General features: G+C 39.8%; 2 protein-coding genes across 14 annotated transcripts in view; one reads left to right on the forward strand and one right to left on the reverse strand.

Moving 5' to 3' along the window:
• Positions 1 to 3,750: 3,750 nt before the first annotated feature.
• On the reverse strand, positions 3,751 to 6,457 carry HMGB2 (high mobility group box 2). 2 transcript variants are annotated; one of them, XM_019733066.3, is made up of 5 exons: positions 6,299 to 6,457; positions 5,552 to 5,720; positions 5,124 to 5,269; positions 4,866 to 5,040; positions 3,751 to 4,272 (listed from the first exon to the last, which is right to left on the reverse strand). In XM_019733066.3, exons 2-5 carry the CDS (start codon positions 5,699 to 5,701, stop codon positions 4,120 to 4,122), a joined length of 624 nt encoding a protein of 207 aa, XP_019588625.2. In that variant the 5' UTR covers positions 5,702 to 5,720; positions 6,299 to 6,457; the 3' UTR covers positions 3,751 to 4,119. The 2 variants fall into 2 exon arrangements, with proteins under 2 accessions (XP_019588625.2, XP_019588626.2); XM_019733067.3 differs by having other exon boundaries at positions 5,552 to 5,716; positions 6,299 to 6,449.
• An 11,376-nt stretch (positions 6,458 to 17,833) lies between these two features.
• SAP30 (Sin3A associated protein 30) overlaps positions 17,834 to 20,897 on the forward strand; it is a 104,784-nt gene continuing 101,720 nt past the window's right edge. For 2 of the 12 annotated variants that reach the window (XR_012498127.2, XM_074338323.2), the window contains exons 1-2: positions 17,836 to 19,050; positions 20,711 to 20,836. Coding sequence is in view for 9 of the 12 variants with exons in the window: in XM_074338323.2 (XP_074194424.1) it covers positions 18,733 to 19,050; positions 20,711 to 20,836 (444 nt within the window). In the remaining 3 variants the exon portion in view is untranslated. Of the gene's footprint in view, positions 19,051 to 20,710; positions 20,837 to 20,897 lie in introns of all 12 variants that reach the window. The other 10 variants (XM_074338322.2, XM_074338325.2, XR_012498128.2 and 7 more) reach the window with 7 other exon arrangements.

The raw sequence follows: 20,897 nt of genomic DNA on the forward strand, positions 1-20,897 counted from the left end.
GACCCCCAATGACTTCTTTCTTTACCTGAAGATAAAGGAAATATTGAAGACATTTTGATGACATTCAGGACATCAAGAGTAATAACGACAACAGCTCTGATGGCCATTCTAGAAAAAGAGTTCCAAAATTGTTTTGAAGGGTGGACTAGGCACTGGCATCAGTGCATAGCTTCCCAAGGAGAGTCCTTCGAAGGTGACCATAGTGATATTCAGCAATGAGGTATGTAGCACTTTTTCTAGGATTAGTTTGCAAACTTAATTGTCCCACCTTGTATTCCAAGACACCCCAGTGAATGTCTTAAACTGCAGATAGTACAGAACCATATACACGGTATATAGTTTTTTCCTATATTTACTTAACCTACGATGGAGTTTAATTTATATATGAAGCACAGCAAGAGATTAACAATAATAAAAGATTTTATTATACCATGTTTCCCTGAAAATAAGACCTGGCTGGACAATCAATTCTAATGCATCTTTTGGAGCAAAATAAGACTGGGTCTTATATAAGACCCCATCTTATAGTAAAGTAAGACCGGGTCTTATATTAATTTTTGCTCCAAAAGATGCATTAATAAAGCTGACTGTCTGGCTAGGCCTTATTTTAGGGGAAACAAGGTAACAATATACTGTAATAAAAGTTCTGTGAATGTGGTCTCTATTTGATAACCAAGATCTCTTTACTAAGTGACAGGCAGCATATACAGAGAGGATATCCTGGACAAAGGGATAATTCATGTCCAGGTGAGATTGGGCAGGAAGTACAGATTTCATTGTTACTTAGAATGGCATACAATTTGAAACTTGATTGTTTATTTCTGGAATTTTCTGTTTAATATTTTTGACCACTGGTAACTGAAATTTTGGAAAGTGAAACCACAGATAAGGAGGGAATACAGAATACAGAAATAAAAAATTAACTGCCCTCCTAAAGCTTACATTCTTGTATGCTCCACTTCATCACATCCAGCCCTTTTCCCTGTCTGACCGCTAAAGCTCTTTGAATTTCCTAAAAATTCAAAAATTTCCTGTCTCTAAAAATGTCAGTCTCCAATAGGAATGTCATGAGATCTAGTCAAAAACTGGCTTATTTCTAGAGATGCGTTTTATTTTGAAAGGACTAAATCTTATGCGGTGTCAAAACAGCTCCTTTAGCTTTCTCACTGTTTCCCAAGAAATGAAATCATGACTGCTTTGTGAAACATTTTCAGTGGCATATGTAGTTACAGAAAGTCACATTTAAGATAATGCTATATCTGTACTATTCTAAGACAAGATTATGATTTACGGCTTACAGTAAATAGTGCTGTTACAACTGAAATTCTTAAAAGGCATACTTTCATCTATTGAGCAAGTTTGCAAGTGACTGCTTTGATATGTAAGAGCCCTTAGGATCTCCTAATCTAGCACCCTGCTTTTATAGATTAAAAAGACCAAAAGTACTGGCTACTATGTAGAAATAAACTTGAGGCCCTACCTCAGTCCTTACACCAAAATTAATTCCAGAAATGTCAAATATTTAATTGAATAATACTTTTTAAAAGAAAGCACTTTTTAAAATAATTTTTGAGTGGAAAAAGCCTCTCAAAGCCACTAAAAAATAAATTTGCCTACATAAACTTTTGCATTACAAAACCATTACATTCAAAACACAAGGACAAAAATATTTACAATGCTTGTCACAAAGAGTTATTTTCCTTAATTTCCACAAATTACTAATAAAAAGGTCAATGAGACAGAAGACCCTGGGAAACACAAATGGCTGGTAAAACAAATTCGTAAGAGGAGGAATCATTTTTGTTATCAGAATAGCAAAGATTAAAAAGTTTGAGAACTCTTATGTTGCTGAGATGATGAAATAGGCACTCTGAAACATTCATTGTTGTGGAGTATCTATTAGTACAATTTCTACTCAAGAGAAATTTTGGCTGGCTTCACTAAGTTAAAGCACAAGAGCAGTTTCTAGCATATACCAAGTCCAGGTTTTAGGTATTATAATTAGCAAATTTTAAAATGTACAAACTTTTAAATGCTTTTTGTAGGATTTTTTGAAGTCACATCCAAGGATATTCACAGCAACATTGTTCTTAAAGTAAAAAAAATATAACCTATCTTTAGAGAATTGGTTCAATTATGTTCGATATATGCAGATACTATTTGAATGTGGCAGCTCTGATGCACTAAAAACAATCACTAAAATGATGACAATAAGGAGCAGTATGTATAGTAAGCTTCCATTTGTATTAATATATACACATACATGTGTAATTATGCTTGTTTCTCTTGAAGGATAAATTACTGCATTATTGGGGTTGCCTCCTAGGAGAACCAGGTAGCTGGAAAACAAGGACGTCAACTGTCTACTACATAGCCTTTTTACATTTTGTACCTTTATGACCTTTTTAAAAGAAACATATCATAAACATATCAAGCACTGGTTGGTCTGGGATAGAACCTAATTCTTACCCCTATTTCAGTGCTCTCCAACATAACCACTCTTGAAGTCACAAAAACTCCCAAAAAGTGACAAGGAACCTGATAGGTCTGCCTCATTAGTCTATAGATTTAGAAATCCTCAAAGACTTTTACTCTATTTCAAGTTTAAAAACCGTATAACTTCTGTTCTCCACACTAGATGTTGTTTTAACTACTTTATGTCTCATTCAATCATTAAACCACTATCAAGTAGGTATTAACCCTGTATTACAAATGGGGAGAAATAAGCTCAGAGGTAAAGTTCACGCAGCTAGGTATTTGGTAGATGGGGAACTGGGATCCAGACCTAAAAAATTACCCCTAACTTTTTAGTTAAATCACCTAACACCAAACAAAAAATTTTTTAATATAAGTTTTCATCTTATGACCAGCAAAAACCCCACATTTAAATCTGTAACCACTGGGGTGGTTAAATCCATTTGCTCTGGTAATTATTGCTAATACCTCACTTTCAATTAAAAACTTCGGTATTTCCTGTTTAAGTGAAATTATCATTATTTATTCTAAATACCACATAAGGTAGGCAAGCAAGGCTCCGACGGTTGGGTAACTTTTGGCTTCCATTTTAAAACTTAATAGGTAACCAACGTTGTCAGGGTTAACTATAAAACTATCAATAGGTTTCTTCTGTAATTTAGCCAACAGATGGTAAACTTTCTAATAGCCTCTGATAACTTCAAGTTACCAAATTCAAATATAAGCAACTGCTTCTTCAAATGATCATTTCTCAAGTTAACTGCTTTCCCATGTATGAATATAAATCCTAGTGAAATTTAGCCTGTCATAGATCACAATAACTACTGTGAACCAATAAATCCTTTCTTAGGTTACCCAGAATTCTAAAGGTTAAGATTTAACTCAAAATCTACTGTGGTAGTCTACATTGAACTAGTCCATTATCAACAGAAAATTTAAACCTTGTTACTAACAATGTTTTTAAAAGTTTGTGTTTTTAGATAATGGCTTCATTCTACTAGTTCCTCTGCCTCAAAGAGAAAGTTTCCATTAAAGCAGTGTCAGTTTAAAAAACAAAAAACCTGAGGGCCAAGTTAGCTAATACATGAACAGAAATGCCAATAAAACTTTTGTAAAACTTCATAAATTTTTGAAATTCAGTAAATTCCAAATCTGATTTTTAAATAATACTTTGAACAATTTGGCAGAAATACAAAAAAATTGACCTGGTCCCAGACCTGAAGTGTTTTGTAAAGTCAAAATTAACTTAGCATATTAAGACAAAGACAATAGAAATAATATACATAATTTTATTACAAAATCTTTTTAAAAAACAAAATGCAACATTCTAAAAAACCCAAAATTTACTATTGATACTAATTTCTATGTTTGCTGTGCTACCATACACAATTAAGAAACCATTAAATATTTAGAAACATTTAACATCAGAAGCCTTAAAATCTAACTGTATGTAGTAGCCCCTCAAAAAGCTACAACCTGCATTTTTAAAAAAGTATTTTCTCTACAAAGAATCTTAGCTATACAAAAATCTGTACAGTTTTTATACTGAAGCTAATATTGAGCTGCACTTGAATTCACATTCTTAGCAAAACAATTGCCTGAGCGCACACACACACACTCCACACATCATTACAGGACAGCCATTTATTCTTCATCTTCCTCCTCTTCCTCATCATCATCATCTTCGTCCTCTTCCTCCTCCTCATCTGGTTCATTCTTCTTCTTTGAGCCTGTTGGCCTGCCAGGGCCCTTCTTTCCCACTTCACTTTTGCCCTTGGCGCGGTATGCAGCAATATCCTGAAATATTGTCAAGAAAATAAAATCAGCATCCGGTGTCATTTCTCAACTGTGAAAACCACTAAGTTGTAAACAATCTAAGATTATTGACCAATAACCCTGGTGACTGTCTAAAGTTATTCAGAGTCTAACTTAGTTTTGAGAGCCTTTGTTCCCTTTAGGCTTTAGAAAGCTAATGATGTAAAATGATGCACTGGTATATTAGATCAATGTCAGTACTTTCACTACCAACATTCATTTACTTCACATAGTTCCTCCTCTAACGTCACATTTTAGATATACCCACATAAAACAATACATTTGGCCCTCCATGTTTTTCAAACTTAGAGACCTATATAACCACAAATAAGAGTCAATATGCAGGAACCTACCAGTGTTACAAACACTGGTTTCAGTCAAAAGGAGGCCTCAATTAGCATGTTGCTTAAATATACAATTTTCATTAGGCCTTTTCAAAATATAGCTGACAACCATCAATACAAGATTATCCATACTTCCCAACTTCCCACAGTTTATATCTACATCTAACATACTTATTTTAAAAATATCTACCTAATTTCAACCCTGACTTTAAAAAGATAAAAACAGTATACCTTTTCATATTTCTCCTTTAGCTTAGCTGCTTTCTGTTCATATGGTTGCTTATCTTTGGCTGACTGTTCAGACCACATTTCACCCAATTTTTTTGCAGTATCCCCAATGGATAAGCCAGGGTGTTCACTTTTGATCTTTGGGCGATGTTCAGAGCAAAACAGGAAGAAGGCAGATCTGAAAGGAAACAACAGAGTTAATAAACTCAATGAAAAAAAAAAAATCAAGGGGCAACTTGAGTGATTTAAAAAAAGACTTACGGAGGCCTTTTAGGAGCATTGGGATCTTTTTTCTTTCCTTTCTTATCACCCTTGGGAGGAACATAATTTTTCATCTCCCTGTCATAGCGAGCTTTGTCACTTTTTGCCATATCTTCGAACTTTGACTTTTCCTTTGCAGACATGGTCTGTGGGCATTAAAGGACCAGTAAAAACACAGCAAAACTGTAAACTACGTATATATATCCAAAAAAAGACCTAGATCATCTTTAAGAGCCACATTTTCCTTAGTTAACAGCATTTTGCTTTAGTAGTCTTAAAACAGAAACCTGAAATAGTCTGACTAACATTAAATATTTGGGCGAGTCATCAGAGTACGCGAGTTGAAAGTTACAAGTCACCTGCCTGCTTCAGGCCTAGGCCCCAAAACACAACCTGAAAACCCTTCGCTCAGTCTTCATTCTTCTCACCTTCCATCTCTCCGAACATTTCTTGGAGAATTCGGCAAAATTGACGGAAGAATCTGGGTGTTTCTTCTTGTGCTCTTCCCGGCAAGTCTGCACGAAGAAGGCATACGAGGACATCTTGCCTCTCGGCTTGTTGGGGTCTCCTTTACCCATGGTGACAGACGGCGTCTACCTGGCGGGGCGAAAGCCGGTGGGTGGGCGCCGGCGGGGCTCGGCTTCCCGCCCAAATCCGCTCCCGCTCGTGCGCCCCCCTTCGCGAGGGCGGCTGCTAGAGCCCGGCTCCGCTGCCGGCCCGCCCGCCCATGGGCCCCGGCGACGCAGCCTCCGCGCACAAACTGCTCCGGGGTCCAAGTCGAGCAGTCCCAGCGGAGTCCCCTTACGCGCGATCACCACGTCCCTCCCGGAGGTCAAGAGACGCCGCCGCCGCCGCCTGCCCCCCAACTCCGGGTGGTGGAAGGGAACGCCGCCGGCGCCCTCGAAACCCCTCTCCTGACAGAAACCTCCCCTGGCTTCCAAGCGGCCAGCCCCACTCAGTTGTCGCCTCGTGACCACATTCAAAAAATTACCGGAACCGGGCCCGGGCGAGCTTCCCGCGCTCCCCAGCCCCTGCCTCTCTCACCGGCCCGCACCCCAGATTCCGCTTGCCGTGGAGTACCCCGAGAACCACAGCGCCCACTTAAGCTAGAAGGCTAATGAAGGAAGGGGGAACAGCAGGCCCACGAACACGAGGGGGGCGAAGGGGATTCTTGCCTGGTGGTTTTCCTCTGTGTTCCGCAGAACGGCAGCACTCCACAGGCGCTGCCTTCGCCGGGCTCCGGTGTGAACTGGTTTATCACTAACGCAATCCTCAGCCTCTTGTTTTGCAGAGTTCTCCGCGCCACGGCAACTTGACGAGCCGACCCACAGGCCACACCCCTCTCTCTGATTGGTTCTGGTGATTATTCAAACTCGGATAGGTCCCGCCCCCTCTCCATGGAGGCTTCCGATTGGTCTGTGTCTCGCCTGGCCCGTCCCTCCACCCCCAACCTAGCAGGTTCGGTGGGTCGCCCAGGTCGTTAACTCCCAGACCCGTTAGAACCGGTCAAGAGAGGAATGTACTGCTCGATCCTGATTGGCGGCAGGAAAAGGGTTTGAAAAATGGCGGGCCTAACGCTGACTGGCTAGGCCACTAAACGGGGGGAGTGGTTGGCCCCAAAGGGAAAGCCCCGCCAGATTTAAAACTACCAAGTAACGAGACTGGGGGGTCGTTCCAAGGGATTGGCGGAGACGACTTGGTTTGCTGGCGCTGAGGTAACATAAGCAGCCTGCCCTGCCCCTGCTCCGACCACTGTCCAGGTCTTGTTTCTTCTTTGCCCCGTCCAAAGAATAATAAATGGGGAGAAACTGGGGAGCTTGTCCTGAGCACCGATTGTCTAGCTCCTCCCGTTGCTACAGAGGTTGGGGTGGAACCCGAGGAAGACACGAGGTGGCGGGGAACCTGGGAAAGGGCGCGGGGATCGCCGGAGGGCAGCTGTTCCCGCGTCTGGAGGGGCATTACAAACAGACCTTAAAGTAAGGCGCTTTCGGCCGGTGGAGTTTACTTTAAGAGGTCCCTCCCTCCCTGCCCCCTTTGTCTCGGGTATCGAAAGCAGAGAAATAAACAAGGGCGCCTTCGGCGTCCAGAATGGGCGGAGGTGAGCGGCCTCTTTCATGGCCACTCCCCCTCCATCCCTGTGGGGATTCCTGGCTCCTACCACTTGGCTGGTCTCCCCTCCACCCAAGCTATGCGCTGAGAGGTCGAAGCCCTGGCGACCTCCCCACCTTTGGCTGGCCTAGCTGTCACCTTGTTCCGTTTTGTCCTTCTAATATAATAGTCTTTTTAAAGTTTTCAATATCGAAGAACCATTTGATACTCATAAAAGCAATGTGGATGCTCCCTACCCTCAATTGCATATATTCACCAAACAGCATACTACGGTATTTTACAGACTTCTCCAAGCCAAGTTAACTCCGGTTTAGTATCTAGTGAGAGCGCACCAAAACTACCTTAACTTCTTAAAAGCGTCACAAGCTGCTTTTCCAAGGATAGGAGGACTTTCACTGACAGTATGCTGTTTCTGTGTTGTATTTGGTTTTGAAGGCTGTTTTTTCCTATTGGCCCATATGTTGCATTGCGAGATGATTTCAACAGATTTTAAATAGTCTGTCTTGTTTTCTCAGTAAGTTCACTAGCATTTGTTAGACTGTACTGTTTGGTTTGTATACAATAATCATAGAATCTCAAAACCAGCAGCTATTTGTCTAGGTTTTTAAATAAAAACTAGGTTATTAAAATGTATTTTCTTTGGAAATGGATATTAGTTGCACAATGCTATGCATTAAGTAATGCCACTGAATTTAAAAATTAATTTGAAAGGTGTGCATTAGTGATCTATTCATTGCTATTTGAATAATGTGGTATGATTTATTTTGTCAATTTGGATTTGATAGCACAGTTATAATTAACCTTATTTGAGAATAGGGTCTTTGCAGATGAAATTATTAATAGTTAAAATAAGTTCATTCAAGAGCTGTGTGAGACCCTAATCCAATGTGACTGGTGTCCTTGTAAAAAGGGAAAATTTGGACACAGAGACAGGCATGGAGGTAGATAATATGAGGACACATGGAGAAGGTGGTCATCTGCAAGATAAAGAGAAAGGCCTGGAATAAATCCTTCCCTTACAGCCTGCAGAAGGAGCCAACTCTGCCAATACCAATTTACATTTTTTACTCCATCACAGTAGAGAACAGGAAAACATTTCCATATTTTATTAATTTACTTTTACCATTGATGCCAAGACATCCTTCTCATGCTGTATGTACTTCCTGACCTAGAAGTGACATTGAGATGCACAGTGAAGTGATACAAGAAGTAAGGTTTAAGTGAGCAATTGACAGTTGTTGGTTACAGAACAATCACCCCTCCCCCCCATTTTCTTTTTCTTTTTTTTGTAAAAACTATATACAGAATCTGATAGCACACACAAAGAAATGTAGTCTCAAATGTAGTTCTGAAAAGATGGATTAAATACACAAAAGACCTAGTTCACTATTTTGAATTACTTGGCATACTATTATGACTATTGGAAAACTGAAATGTCCTATAAAGGTGTTTTTCATTGTGTTTCTAATCTTGTAATGGTTCTAAATGGGAAAATAAGATTGTATTTCTAAAACTCAACTTTAAAGCCATCTCTTTTCAGAAACACATCAATTTCATATATTCTAAAAATAATTTTCAAAATTTTATTTTTATTAGAATGATGCATCTTTCTAAAAGATGATAAAAAGGAAAGTTTATATTTTTCATTTTAAAAAAAGTATAAAGTAAAATCCAGCAAGGGCTTGTGATTTTGAACAACATACTTAATATTTCTAGGCTTTTGATTGACAAACTGGAAAATGACATTTGGGGGATAATCTCTAAGATACCATTCAGCTCTTAAGTTGTATGATTCTATAATTCTGTGAAAATGTGATCATAATGTGGGGAAATAAATATTTTATCCATTGCAATTGTTAGGTGGTCAAGAGATTATAGTTAAAATTTAAAAAGATAACTTGGGTTCTAGGAAATTCTTTGGTTATGATAACCAGTTACTGTGTTTCCCCGAAAATAAGACCTAGCCAATCAGTTCTAATGCATCTTTTGGAGCAAAAATTAATATAAGACTTGGTATATTATATTATTATATTATATCATATATCATATCATATTATATAAGACCCAGCCTTATATTATAGTAAAATAAGACCAGGTTTTATATTAATTTTTGCTCCAAAAAACGCATTAGAGCTGATTGTCTGGCTAGGTCTTATATTCGGGGAAACACAGTAGTTGTGAGCTCAGTTACTTCAAAAGAGTATTTAATGAAGCAAAAGTTTATAACTTCTCAAACGCAATAAACTATATAGACCAAACTTTAGATTACACAATATTGCTCAGTCATTGTAGTCCCCAGTAAAATGATCTTACCAGGGTTTTTGTTCCCTAGATGATACCAATATGCCATTTTACTTGCCAAACTTTGCCTGAGTTCAGCATCTTACACATTGTAACAACATAAATATTTAGCAGTAAGCTAATTATGAGTTAGGTTTGAAGCTGTTTTCAAAATTGGTCCCCTATCCAATCATCATAAATAGCTGTTCTGTAGGTAAACTGGAATTTATCAATAGCAGTGTCATCCTGGCATTATTGTGTAGAAATGATCTGGGTTGTGCTAGCTATTGAAACTCTTATAATTTATTCAGTGAGTTATCGTAAGAATTTGGACTTTACATAATCTGATCATCAGACCAGACTGCAAAATCCTGAGGGAAAGAGAATATCATACATTTTTTGTAAACCTCCACACACAGAGCAGTAAATAATAAGTTTTCAATAATTATTATTCATACAGTTAGCCTAAGTTACACAAGTTGCTTTACATAAGATTCGTTGCACATAAAATAATTATTCCCTCAAGTTGCATTATGTAAAAACCAAAGCCATTTACTCTACACACATATTAGTTTCTCAAAGATGAAATCTTATATTGGAGTTTAATATTTTCAAGTTATTTTAAAAGAAGTGGGAGGGGAAGGATAAGCATATTGAAGTATTACCAAACAGGCACACCCACTCATGGGAAGATCACTGGTTCTGAGGCCTAACTGTATATACTACTCAGTCATTCCAGAGATTTAATTTAGTGATGTAGTTAAACAATATGTTTTTGAAGAAATGAAAATACAAGAAAAAACAAAAACTTCTCATCCTTCTGCTAGCATTTTCAATGAAAAATTGTAAGAAAAATAAGATACCTTTTTCTTCAAAAAAAAAACACCTGTTAACTCTTTTTGTGAATCAGTATGAACTAAATATCCACCAAAAAGTTATCTACTTCCTAAAAAAAACTCCACTGCTACAATTAGGGGAAAAAAGGACAAATTGCTAAAATCATGTTTTTAAATATATTGGAGATCTGCTGAAGCAATCAGAAAATAGCTCAAACTAAAATTCCAGACAGGGAAGAGTTCTTCCTGGGTGTGCTGATGATTTGGGGGCATAATTTATAGATTTTTAGGAGTGGAACTGAGAATCAATCTGATTTGGCCCAGGTGTAAGGACTTTTACTAAGGGAATGAAAATCTAGCAAATTTGGGGCAGTTGTGTGGTGTTAACACAATCAGTTGGAAACTAGGGAACCCTAACTATATGTAATGATCTATATTCAACACAGATGGGCTAAATTATCAAGTAGTATGGTAAGCTAGAGAGTTGTGCCAGAAGCTTCTAAAAGACAGTGAAATCTATAGAGTTTCATGGTCCTTTTTGGACAGAAGTCTGGCTGGAGGGAAAGGGTCTCTTCCTGAAAGCATCTGCCATATTTTGAAGCTGTGTAGGGAGGAATGTGGACAGACAAGCTCAAAACCCCTAAAGAGCAGAAATGAATCTTTCATAGTCTTTCAAGGCTAAGGAGACAGAGACCGCCAAGACCTCAATCAAAAGCTTATGTGACAATGTCTGAGGAAGAGGAGTGAGCCAGAGGTGAATTGGGTTGTGGGGACAGAGCCCCAGAGAGCAGTTTCCAGGCTCTCAGCCTCATATAGAGGGGTGCTGGCTCGGGTGGTAGATGGCCGTCAGCTGTGGCTAGTTGGCCATCAGCTGTAACCATTGAACCATTGGCCACTAATATAACTGCCGTGGCTACGCTAGCAGAAAATGGGGGCTAGCAAGAAGATGGTGGCTGAGCCTGCAAGCGTGCAGTGAGGGTTGCCAGCAGTGTGGCTCCTGCTTCCTGTGTCTCCAACCCAGCAACCAGCGAGAATATAGTAGTATGACTCCCCTATCTATGGCTCCGTGGGTGTTCCCTTTTGGCCTCACCATGTCCTGCATTCTTATGTGGGGAGCGGGACCGGAGACCCCGCATGACACCCCGCATGACGGGTTTTACTGAAACTTTATACTCAGTCTGTATACACACAGCTCAATCCCTCACTGGATTTAGATAATCAACCCTTTATCATTCTACCTATTGTAAGAGTTGATTCTTCTCTCTAGTAGAAGAGATCATGTGGAGCACGGCATACTAAATAATTTGAAAACTAAAGACAGAGAAAATCTTAGGAACCAAAGGTAAAAGACACTGTAAACTTTAAAAAGCAACAATAAGTCTGAATGCTGACTCTTCAACGGAACTAGGAAATCCATAGACCATAAAATGACATCTTACTAAAGAAAAAGACTGCTAACCTCAGGTTCTGTATCCAGGGAAAAAGCTTTCAAGAATTAAGGCAAAATAAAGACGTTTTTTGACAAACAAAAGCTGAGAGATAATTAATTGGCAGCAGTCCTCCTTAAGGAAAATGGTTGTAAATCCTTTGGAGGAGAAAAAGAACACAGGCAATGGTAATTATGTAAATTTTAAGAATATTTGCTTAAAACAGTAATAATAATAATGTCCTGTGGGTTCTTATAACATGTGGAAATAGAATATATAATGATAGCAGAAAAGCTAAGAGGGTAAGTGGAGTTAAATTTGTTGTAAGGGTCTTTCATTGCTCACAAAGTGATAAAAGTAATCTGTATTAAGCTGTAATATACCCAGCATACTATAATTTGATTGGGGTGCTAGTTACATAGGTATGTGTGTATATATATATATATAGATGTGTGCATGTGTAAAAATTCATCTTCCTGTACCATAGGCTATCAGGTCTTAAATTAGTCTACGCTAAAAAGCCAATGAATAATGGCTAGTAAACATATGAAAATATGTTTAACATCACCATCATTAGAGAAATGCAAATTAACTACAATAAGATACCACTTTTTAGCCACCAGGATGGCTATATTGAAAAAGATAAAATAGCAAGTTTTGGTGAAGATATGGTAAAATTAGAACACTCATGTATCACTGGTGGGAATATAAAATGTACAGTTACTATAGAAAACAGTTTGGTAGTTTCTCAAAATTTAAACATACATTTACCTAGCAATTATACTCCTAGGCATCTACCTAAGAAAAATGAAAACCTATGTTCACTCCTGTCCCCCCAAAAAAGCAATGACTTCTCCACTTGCAGAGCACTGCATTCAAGAACAATTTAGACCTTAACAGTGAGAGGCATAGAATACTATATGAAAAAGGAATCATTTGAAAGGAAGTGAATACAACAAATCTGTTTTACAAAATAGTAGTTAAGGGTGTCAGCAGCTCTTAAATTGTAATAGCATTGTTAATTTAGCCCATATTTAGCTTAATATCTATGGCTTTCGTACAATAGGAAAATAATTCTTTTGTAAATTTTTTGAAAATAATTTATTTGTATATGTTTCCAATTAAAGGAAATTTGTGATATATGAATACTATGCTGATCTTATATCTAGCCAAGGAAAGTTTTAAGTTTGTATAAACACTCATAAATATAAAGGTGACATGTTTACAACTTTGTCCCCTAAATAATTTTTGTTACTATGCTTAGTAGTGTGTATTTAAAAATATATTCACAAACAATATGAGATTTTCAGATGTACTTAAAAAAAAAATCCATTTAAATGTAAAGTCTAGAATTCTATTAAGTTAAAAAATACACTTACGCAGAGTTGAAGATTGGACTAATTAACAAAGAAAAAATATTTATACCTTGTAGGACAAGCTGAAAGATTAAAGGACAGTAAAAATTGAAGTAGTGATGTTATTTTGTTGAAAACTTCCAACAGAAATTCTGTAATCAGAATGTGGACAGTGATTCAAACCTTGTAAAGACAGCAGAATTCTGTCTGTTCAGTAAGCTGTAGGCCTACCTCATTCTAGTTTGTTTGTGGGGGAGTAATGAAGTATTAGGTTGGTGCAAAAGTAATTGCGGTATTGCAAAAACCGCAATTACTTTTGCACCAACCTAATAAATGTAACCCTAGAATCTGAGTCTGCTTTATTTGCTGATCAAAAACAAGTCTATTTTGAATATCCCAAAACAGAAGTCAATGAAATAGCTACATATAAATACAAGATAGTCTTAATGTGGACAGGATTAAACCAAAAGAATCTGTATTTCTCAAGCCTTTCTCCTACATATGGTCCCTGACATCCCACTTTGAAGATTCTGGATTCATCTTCAGGTTTTAATGTAACTTGTTTGTCTTCCATTTCCAGTGCTGCTTCCATCCCTGCATACCCCTCTCACCATTGCAGCATCCTAAAATATAGTTATTAATCATTTCATTAAAACATTTAGTCCTAAAGACCTCCAACATGTCTATTATGTCCAAAGCAAGTGAAAGGAAGACACTGTGAAAAACATACATGCTGTTTTATGACAGAAGAGATGAGCAAAGGAGAAGACAAGCATGAGAGGTAAAGAAGTGACAGTGATAAGCAGTAATGACAAAGGAGGATCATGGGGCAGGTTGCACAAAGGGATAGGTATGTAGAGCAGGACATTAGATTTTATAAACTGTATGACTAATGCCATATGTATTTAACAATCGAGTATGAAACGCAGTACCACTGATTTAACAAACTGTCTGCTTTATGCCAGGCACTGTTCTAAGTACTCTAAAAATATTAAATCATTAATCCTAATAATGCCAATGAAATAGATACACTATTTTCATTTTATAGAGGAAGTCACTGAGGCAAAAAGAGTAAGTTACTTGTCCACTGTCACAGTATCAGTATTCAGTTAGGAAAAGAAAAACCACTGGGTATTTCAGAGGGAATGTTATTACCTCTGTTACTGAGGAAATCCTTACAGAAGGGCTGGAGGAGCAAAAGGGGGTGGGGGAGGAATTGTCATCCAGAGGTAACCATAGAAGAGCTACTATCCTAGCATTGGGAGAACAAAAGAAAAGGTGTTATTCAAAACCCACAAATGCTGTGTTTCTGAGGCTTTGGGAACATAACTGTTGCACGGTTAGAACTATCTCTGCCTTCCTATTCCTGCTTTGCAAGAAGCCAGCAGACTGCAGCGGAAGCCCCCCTCCCCCCGCCCCCGAGCCCCAGTAGAGAAGCACCGTGCTGCTGAGGCTGCTGGAGCCCGAAGAAGAAAAAATGCCTTCCATCCTCTTGCATTTTAATCTCCCATCAGCAGAACCTGAGTGGAGACCAACTGACAAGTGAGTCTGGGAAATATTTTTTTAAGATTTCAGTACTCTTGCAATACTCTAGAGTTGAGAGAGAGAGAGAGAAGGAGGAGCTGAGACAACAGACAAATAACCAGCACAGTCTTAACTGGAAGTGACAGAGTTTAAATCTCAAGCATTCTGGCTCCTGAGTCCGTGCTCTTTACTCCAGACAATGCTATGACACTGATACACTGTAACAAGAGTATTCCATACATTTTACAATTAATATCTGATCATAATGTGGGATGGCATAAAAAATTATAGGAATTGCATTCATTGAATATTCTACAAATATTTAGCAAATTCCTACTTTGTGGTAGGCACTGTTCTACCGGAGATACAATGATGCGGAAGAAAAAATTTTTCTTAAAAATGAGGGACTAGGGCTCTTTTCTCCCTGTTTCAGATTGAGCAAAATTGCCTGGGAAGGATTCCAACTGGCTTACCCTGAGTCATGTGCCCACCCACTGAACCAACACTAGCTGAGTGAGGGACAGGTATTGGGGAAATAACCTAGTGGAAATGCCCACTATAATCCTGAGACAAGGATCTGAGAGCAGGTAGTTTATCAGGAGGATTCAGGAAACACTTGTAGGAGGTGGGGAAGTGAGACAAAGAAGGGAAGGCAGTAAATAAAGGGTGCCTTATCACGCCAGCTACCACTAGTAATGACTGAAGCGTAATCCTACAGGAAAACTCAGGGAAATAGTATGAAATACATGGCTCAAAATTATCCCAGGTGAGGGGCAAAAGAGCTGGGGTATCTATAACATCATGTAAGAGTTACTGAGGTGGAAATTGATAATTCTCAAGCATTTCCAAATTGCCTTGACTACACAGGGATAGGACTTCCTTCCATGCTTGAGAGAAAGCCCTCGGGGAAAGAGATACAGATACTGGCAGCTGGAAATCTGGTTGAGAACAGTGAAATGGTAAAAGCCAGAGAGGTATGGGCAAGGATCTAAGCCACCCACTATTTATTCATCAGATAAAAATTTCCTTTGCACAGTTATGATTTCCAAAGAAATAATGCCTGTGAAAGTTTTATAAAGTAGAAAGTAAAATACAAAGAATTATTGTTTAGAAGTTTCTTGAAGGCAGGGAATGTGTATCATGTTTTATAGTTCTCATAGGACCTTACACAGTGCTACACATGTCATAGGCTCAAATATTTACTGAGTGAATTTGTCAATTTAATTAATACCCGAACATATTATTTTCTAGGTTTACAAAGGTGGAATTCTTTTTAAACTTCCATTAAAACTCATTTCTGCTAACTTCTGAATTTTTTATCTGTTTCAAGAATTTTAAATAGCACGGCCTTGTCCTATTCCTTCTTTGATCGTATTTCTTTAATCTAGACCATTGTAGATAACTGTTAATTGCTTACCCAATGATCATTCTCTCCTTCTTACTTTAAAAAATACCTTGATTATAAATAGGGTATTGATAGATTTTTGCTGATTCAAACCAATCATGAGAATGCTACTCGGAGTAGCATGAGGGAAAAGCAAAATCATAGATGCCAACCCTGACATTGTTGAACTACAGTATACCAGGGGCCATTTTCCCTCAGCCTTCTTATTGTCAGAAAAATAAACTCCTAACAATACTGTTCAACAGAGATTCATAACTTTTTAAGTAGCATATTTTTTTCCTTTTGCATAGCAACCCCAAGACAAGTCATTACAAAATTGGAGTAAATTATTTAAGATAGTAACTCATCAGAAAACTAAGACAAATAGTATTTGGCCACACTGGTTTTAATCCTTTTGGGTTTTCCTCTAAGGAAAGATCACAGTATTCCCCGCAGCTCTCTACCTGTGCTCTCCCCTTCAATATTCACTTTGATATTTTAGAACATCTAAAGAAGTTCAGTAGGGCTCTATCACCAAGAAAGTTGTAGTGAGATGATGACCTTTCAGATACAAGTTATTTGAAACTCCCTACTATCCCCTAGCCTCTCTTGAGAGATAAGCACAAACCCTGAAGTTGGAGTGTACCCATCCTGTCCATGTTTTCATTTTTACCATTTAAAAAAATATACCCATAAACAATAGGTAGTATTATTGTTTTAATACTTTAAGCCAGCATTACCTAATACTAATTTGTCAGCCTTGTGTGGTTTTTTTTTAAAAAACAGGTAAAATTTATTTTAATGTTATATTTTATTTAACCCAATATATCAAAAAATTAATGAGCTATTCAGTATTTTTAAAAAATTTCCAGTACTAAGTCTTTGAAACCCCACTAATAGTTTATACTTAGAGCTTATCTCAATTTCAATGCTGAATTTAGATTTCATAAAATTTGAGTTGAAAAAATAAGATTCAAATACCCAGGTTGTTCCAAACATATTTAAAAGTTTTCCAATAACTGCAATAAGTTTTTAAAATTTAAATTAAGATTAAATGAACATTCCATTTTTCAGTCACAATAACCACATTTCAAGTGCTCAATAGCCACATATGGATAGGGGACACCCTACTGGACAGTGCAGGTTGAAAAGATACCACAAAGCATTTACCATCCAACATTCTTTTGACTACTCAATTTATGTAATATTTTAATTCTTTTGTTTTCCTATGTCATATCCTAGAATGGGAGTGAACAGATGGAATGGTTGGATTTGAATTTCAGGGCAGATGACATGTTTACAGTTTTTTAAAAAAATCATCGATCATTCAATTTTCTCAGGAAGTCTAAAATAACTTTTTAAAAAACCTACTGCTTTCTATTTTTTGGTTTAAACAATGGGATTGTTAAACAGGGCATAGCTACTGATAATGACATGCTGTAACTAGCAAAAAGGCGCAGCTTTCATATGATCGCTCCTGTCCTTCTATACCCCGCCCTCCACTAGAACGCGCCCGCACGCACGCACAACCAAGCAAACGCACATGCATCCATGTGTTCTCTCTCTCTCTCTCTCTCTCTCCGCCCTTCTCCAGGTTCATTTCAGGAGAAGTGGAAAAGGTCGGGGGTGGAGGCGAAAGAAGCCCTGTTATAGTCAACTACTCTTTAGCTCCACCTCAGGAAGAGGCAGACTGCGCGCAAGAATAAAACGTGTTCCTTCAAGGAAAACGCAAAGATTTACAAACGACCTTCAGCTGAGGCATTTGTGAGGCTGCCCTGTCCATGTTGAGATTGGGATGGGCGTTTTCCCCTAATCAGGCACTTTTATTAACAATTTGGTGCGTCAGCGAATGAAGTTGCTCTTCAGCCGCAGTGTTAACTGCCGGACCTCCAAACCCCGCAGAACGCCAGCTCGCCTGAGTTCTTGGTTTCCAACAAAAGCGTGGTCACACCAAAAACTTTTATCGCAGATAGGAAAACGGCCCTGAAACTTTCTTTTCCCGAAACCCTCACTCCCCTCCTACCCCACCCTCTGCGTTATGTGCGCCGCCTCTGGAGGTGAATAACCTCTTCGTCTAGAATGCCAGCTCTGCAAAATCCCAGGTACTAAACACAACCCGAGTAACCAACCTCCTGGGATAGAGCAACCCCCATACACAAGCCGCTGTTTTCCCCGAGGTTTGTTTTTTTGTTTTTTTTTTAAAGACAACCGTCCCATCGCCGCGCAATGCATACTAGAATAAGTAGTTCCTTCAACCGGCGAGGCCTGAGATCAGTTCCGAGCTCAGGTTGAGTCCCCGGAACAGCACTACAATTCCCATCGTGCCCTACGGCAGCATGGAAGGGGCGGAACGGGAGGGCGCGTCGCGCTTGCGCGGGTCGAGAGGCGGTAGAGTAGGAGAGGCTGCGGTGGAACTGCTAAAGCGTCTCCATGTGACAGTGAGCTGGGTCCCAGCTCCAGGCGCCGCCCGACTCTGGTTTCCGACCCCAAGAACTGTCCACTGTCCCGGCACCAGCAGACACCAGCAGGCGGGGGACACTTGGTGTTTTGGCGGTGCCGTCCGAGGACTTGGTGTGCGGAGTGAATTGTAGCCGCCGGTGCAGGTGCCTGAGGGAGCCCGCTGAGACCCCTACGTCTCCAGAGAGAGGCGGAGCGGGGATTTCTGTCAGCGCCGGCGCCTCTGAGCGCGGAGTCATGAATGGCTTCACGCCTGAGGAGATGAGCCGCGGCGGGGATGCGGCCGCCGCAGTGGCCGCGGTAGTTGCTGCCGCCGCAGCCGCAGCCGCTTCGGCCGGGAACGGAGCCGGGGCGGGCGCCGGGGCTGAGGTGCCCGGCGCCGGGGCCGTCTCGGCGGCTGGGCCCCCAGGAGCCGCTGGGCCGGGCCCCGGGCAACTGTGCTGTCTGCGGGAAGACGGTGAGCGGTGCGGCCGGGCGGCAGGCAACGCCAGCTTCAGCAAGAGGATCCAGAAGAGCATCTCCCAGAAGAAGGTGAAGATTGAGCTGGATAAGAGTGTAAGTGACGGCGGGACGGCCCTGCCCTGCCCATCCCCTAGGGGTTCCGGGAGCGGTGCAGACAGGGGTTGTTGGGCGCGGTGTTCAGGGGTTCCTCCCGCCCCCGACCTTGCTGCAGTGCAAACCCCTTGTGGGGTCTCTGGTAGGAAGCAAATAACAAAGTCGCAGCAACTGCGACCACTGCCCGCAACAGACACACACTTGCAAGCAGTGGTTTCTCTCCCCGCCCCCCAACTCCCCACCCCCCCGCTGCCTGCGTCGCTCCCGCTCACTGTCTTCCCCCTTCCTCCGTCGCAGAGATCGGGAAACGAAACAAAGGGAACAGGCGCACGGAGTGTCGGGGGTAGTTTAGTTGTAGCCGGGCAGCTCTTTCTGGAATGGAGGCGCCGCCTTTGTTTTGCTGTCCAAGCTGGCGTTTGGCCCAGGGAGTAGTTCCTCTGGTCTAGGGAAAGTGGAATCCTATAAGGACCTGACACCGCAGTCAGGAAAAATCCCTAGTATGGAGTGAGGGAGGCCGAGCTCGCCCCGCGCCTTGCAGGGAGCGGGCGTTGTGAACTGTGGCGGCGGTGTCAGCAGCCAGGGCAGCTGCTCCGAGCGTGGGGAGCACGTAGTCTCTGCGGCTTTGCCATTCGTTTGGCAGCCATCAGGATTTCTTTTTCCCTCCTTTTGCTTGTCTGTTCTTTGGACCGTCTACGAGGCTTTTAGAAACAACCATTGCCACTTTTCAGAGCTCTGTCTGGTGGTAAATGCATAACAAGATCTCAGAACCTCGCTTATGTCCTGCTTATTTTTAACTTGCACTGAGCTTGGAAGTTAACAGCCTATTAGCTGAGTCTTTAATTGTTTAGTTTTTTTAAGGAGTAACTGTTAGTATATGAAGTCCAGTATTTCAAATGTTACTATACAAGTTCTCAAGACTGTAAATAAAGTTTTTGAAAAGTTTGTGATCCTTTCTGACTGTTTATACAGTCTGCAGTCATGTTCATGAGAAACTTTTCAGTTAAACTTGAGTAATTTCACATTGCTTTGGTTGAGTTAACGTATTACAGATAAATATATTCATTTAATACGCAGAAAAGTTTATAATTTCAAATTTAAGTAGGGTATGAAATCAATAGCTTATTTGTAAAAATGAATAGTTTTGCATCTGGGTTATCATTTGGGTATTGAATTAGAAAGACTAGGAAGCATATATCATGCTACTAACCTATGCTCTTTAATAGAGAAAATACTATCGTGTAGCAACACTGGGCAACATCATCATTACCTTCCTTGTTAGAAAAACAACATGACCTAACTCATCTATTATAGTTCACCTTCACTGCAATTTGATGACAAAATCCAGAGGGTTGGAATTTCTCATTCTCCTTCTCTGCCTCTCTCCCCTTCCTTACTGCCACCCCTCCCCACCCCACTTCCTAATCCTCTTAACAATATTGCTAGACATGGTATGTTTTAACTGGGTACAGGACTTTAAAAAGAAACATGCCCTTGTCTTAACAATGGAATTGTTAAGACAAGGGCATGTTTCTTTTGAAATTGATTGTTTCAATTTGATTGTTTTTATATTTAATAATTCACTGGTGGCCTCTGTATTTTATTAATATATAGACACATTTTACTGTAGTCATAAGTAGTCTGTGAAATTTTTCTGTTTCAGGTAAGGCATCTTTACATTTGTGATTATCATAAAAACTTAATTCAGAGCGTTCGAAACAGAAGAAAGAGAAAAGGGAGTGATGATGATGGAGGAGATTCACCTGTTCAAGATATTGATACTCCAGAGGTAGGGGAAAGTTTTTGTATGTTAGATGTAAATCCTAAGTACTAGTCCATTATAAAACTTT

The sequence above is a fragment of the Rhinolophus sinicus genome, chromosome 15 (genome assembly GCF_057876585.1).
Source record: "Rhinolophus sinicus isolate RSI-liver-muscle chromosome 15, RSI-T2T, whole genome shotgun sequence".
NCBI classification, from domain to species: domain Eukaryota; kingdom Metazoa; phylum Chordata; class Mammalia; order Chiroptera; family Rhinolophidae; genus Rhinolophus; species Rhinolophus sinicus.

What these genes read in the sequence shown, in the direction of transcription:
- HMGB2 (XM_019733066.3), bottom strand. Translation starts at nt 5,701, where the DNA reads ATGGGTAAAGGAGACCCCAACAAGCCGAGAGGCAAGATGTCCTCGTAT. An exon ending in AATGTTCGGAGAGATGGAAG is followed by an intron (nt 5,270 to 5,551) that starts GTGAGAAGAATG and finishes TAATGCCCACAG; the next exon opens with ACCATGTCTGCAAAGGAAAA. An exon ending in TAAAGGAGAAATATGAAAAG is followed by an intron (nt 4,273 to 4,865) that starts GTATACTGTTTT and finishes ACAATATTTCAG; the next exon opens with GATATTGCTGCATACCGCGC.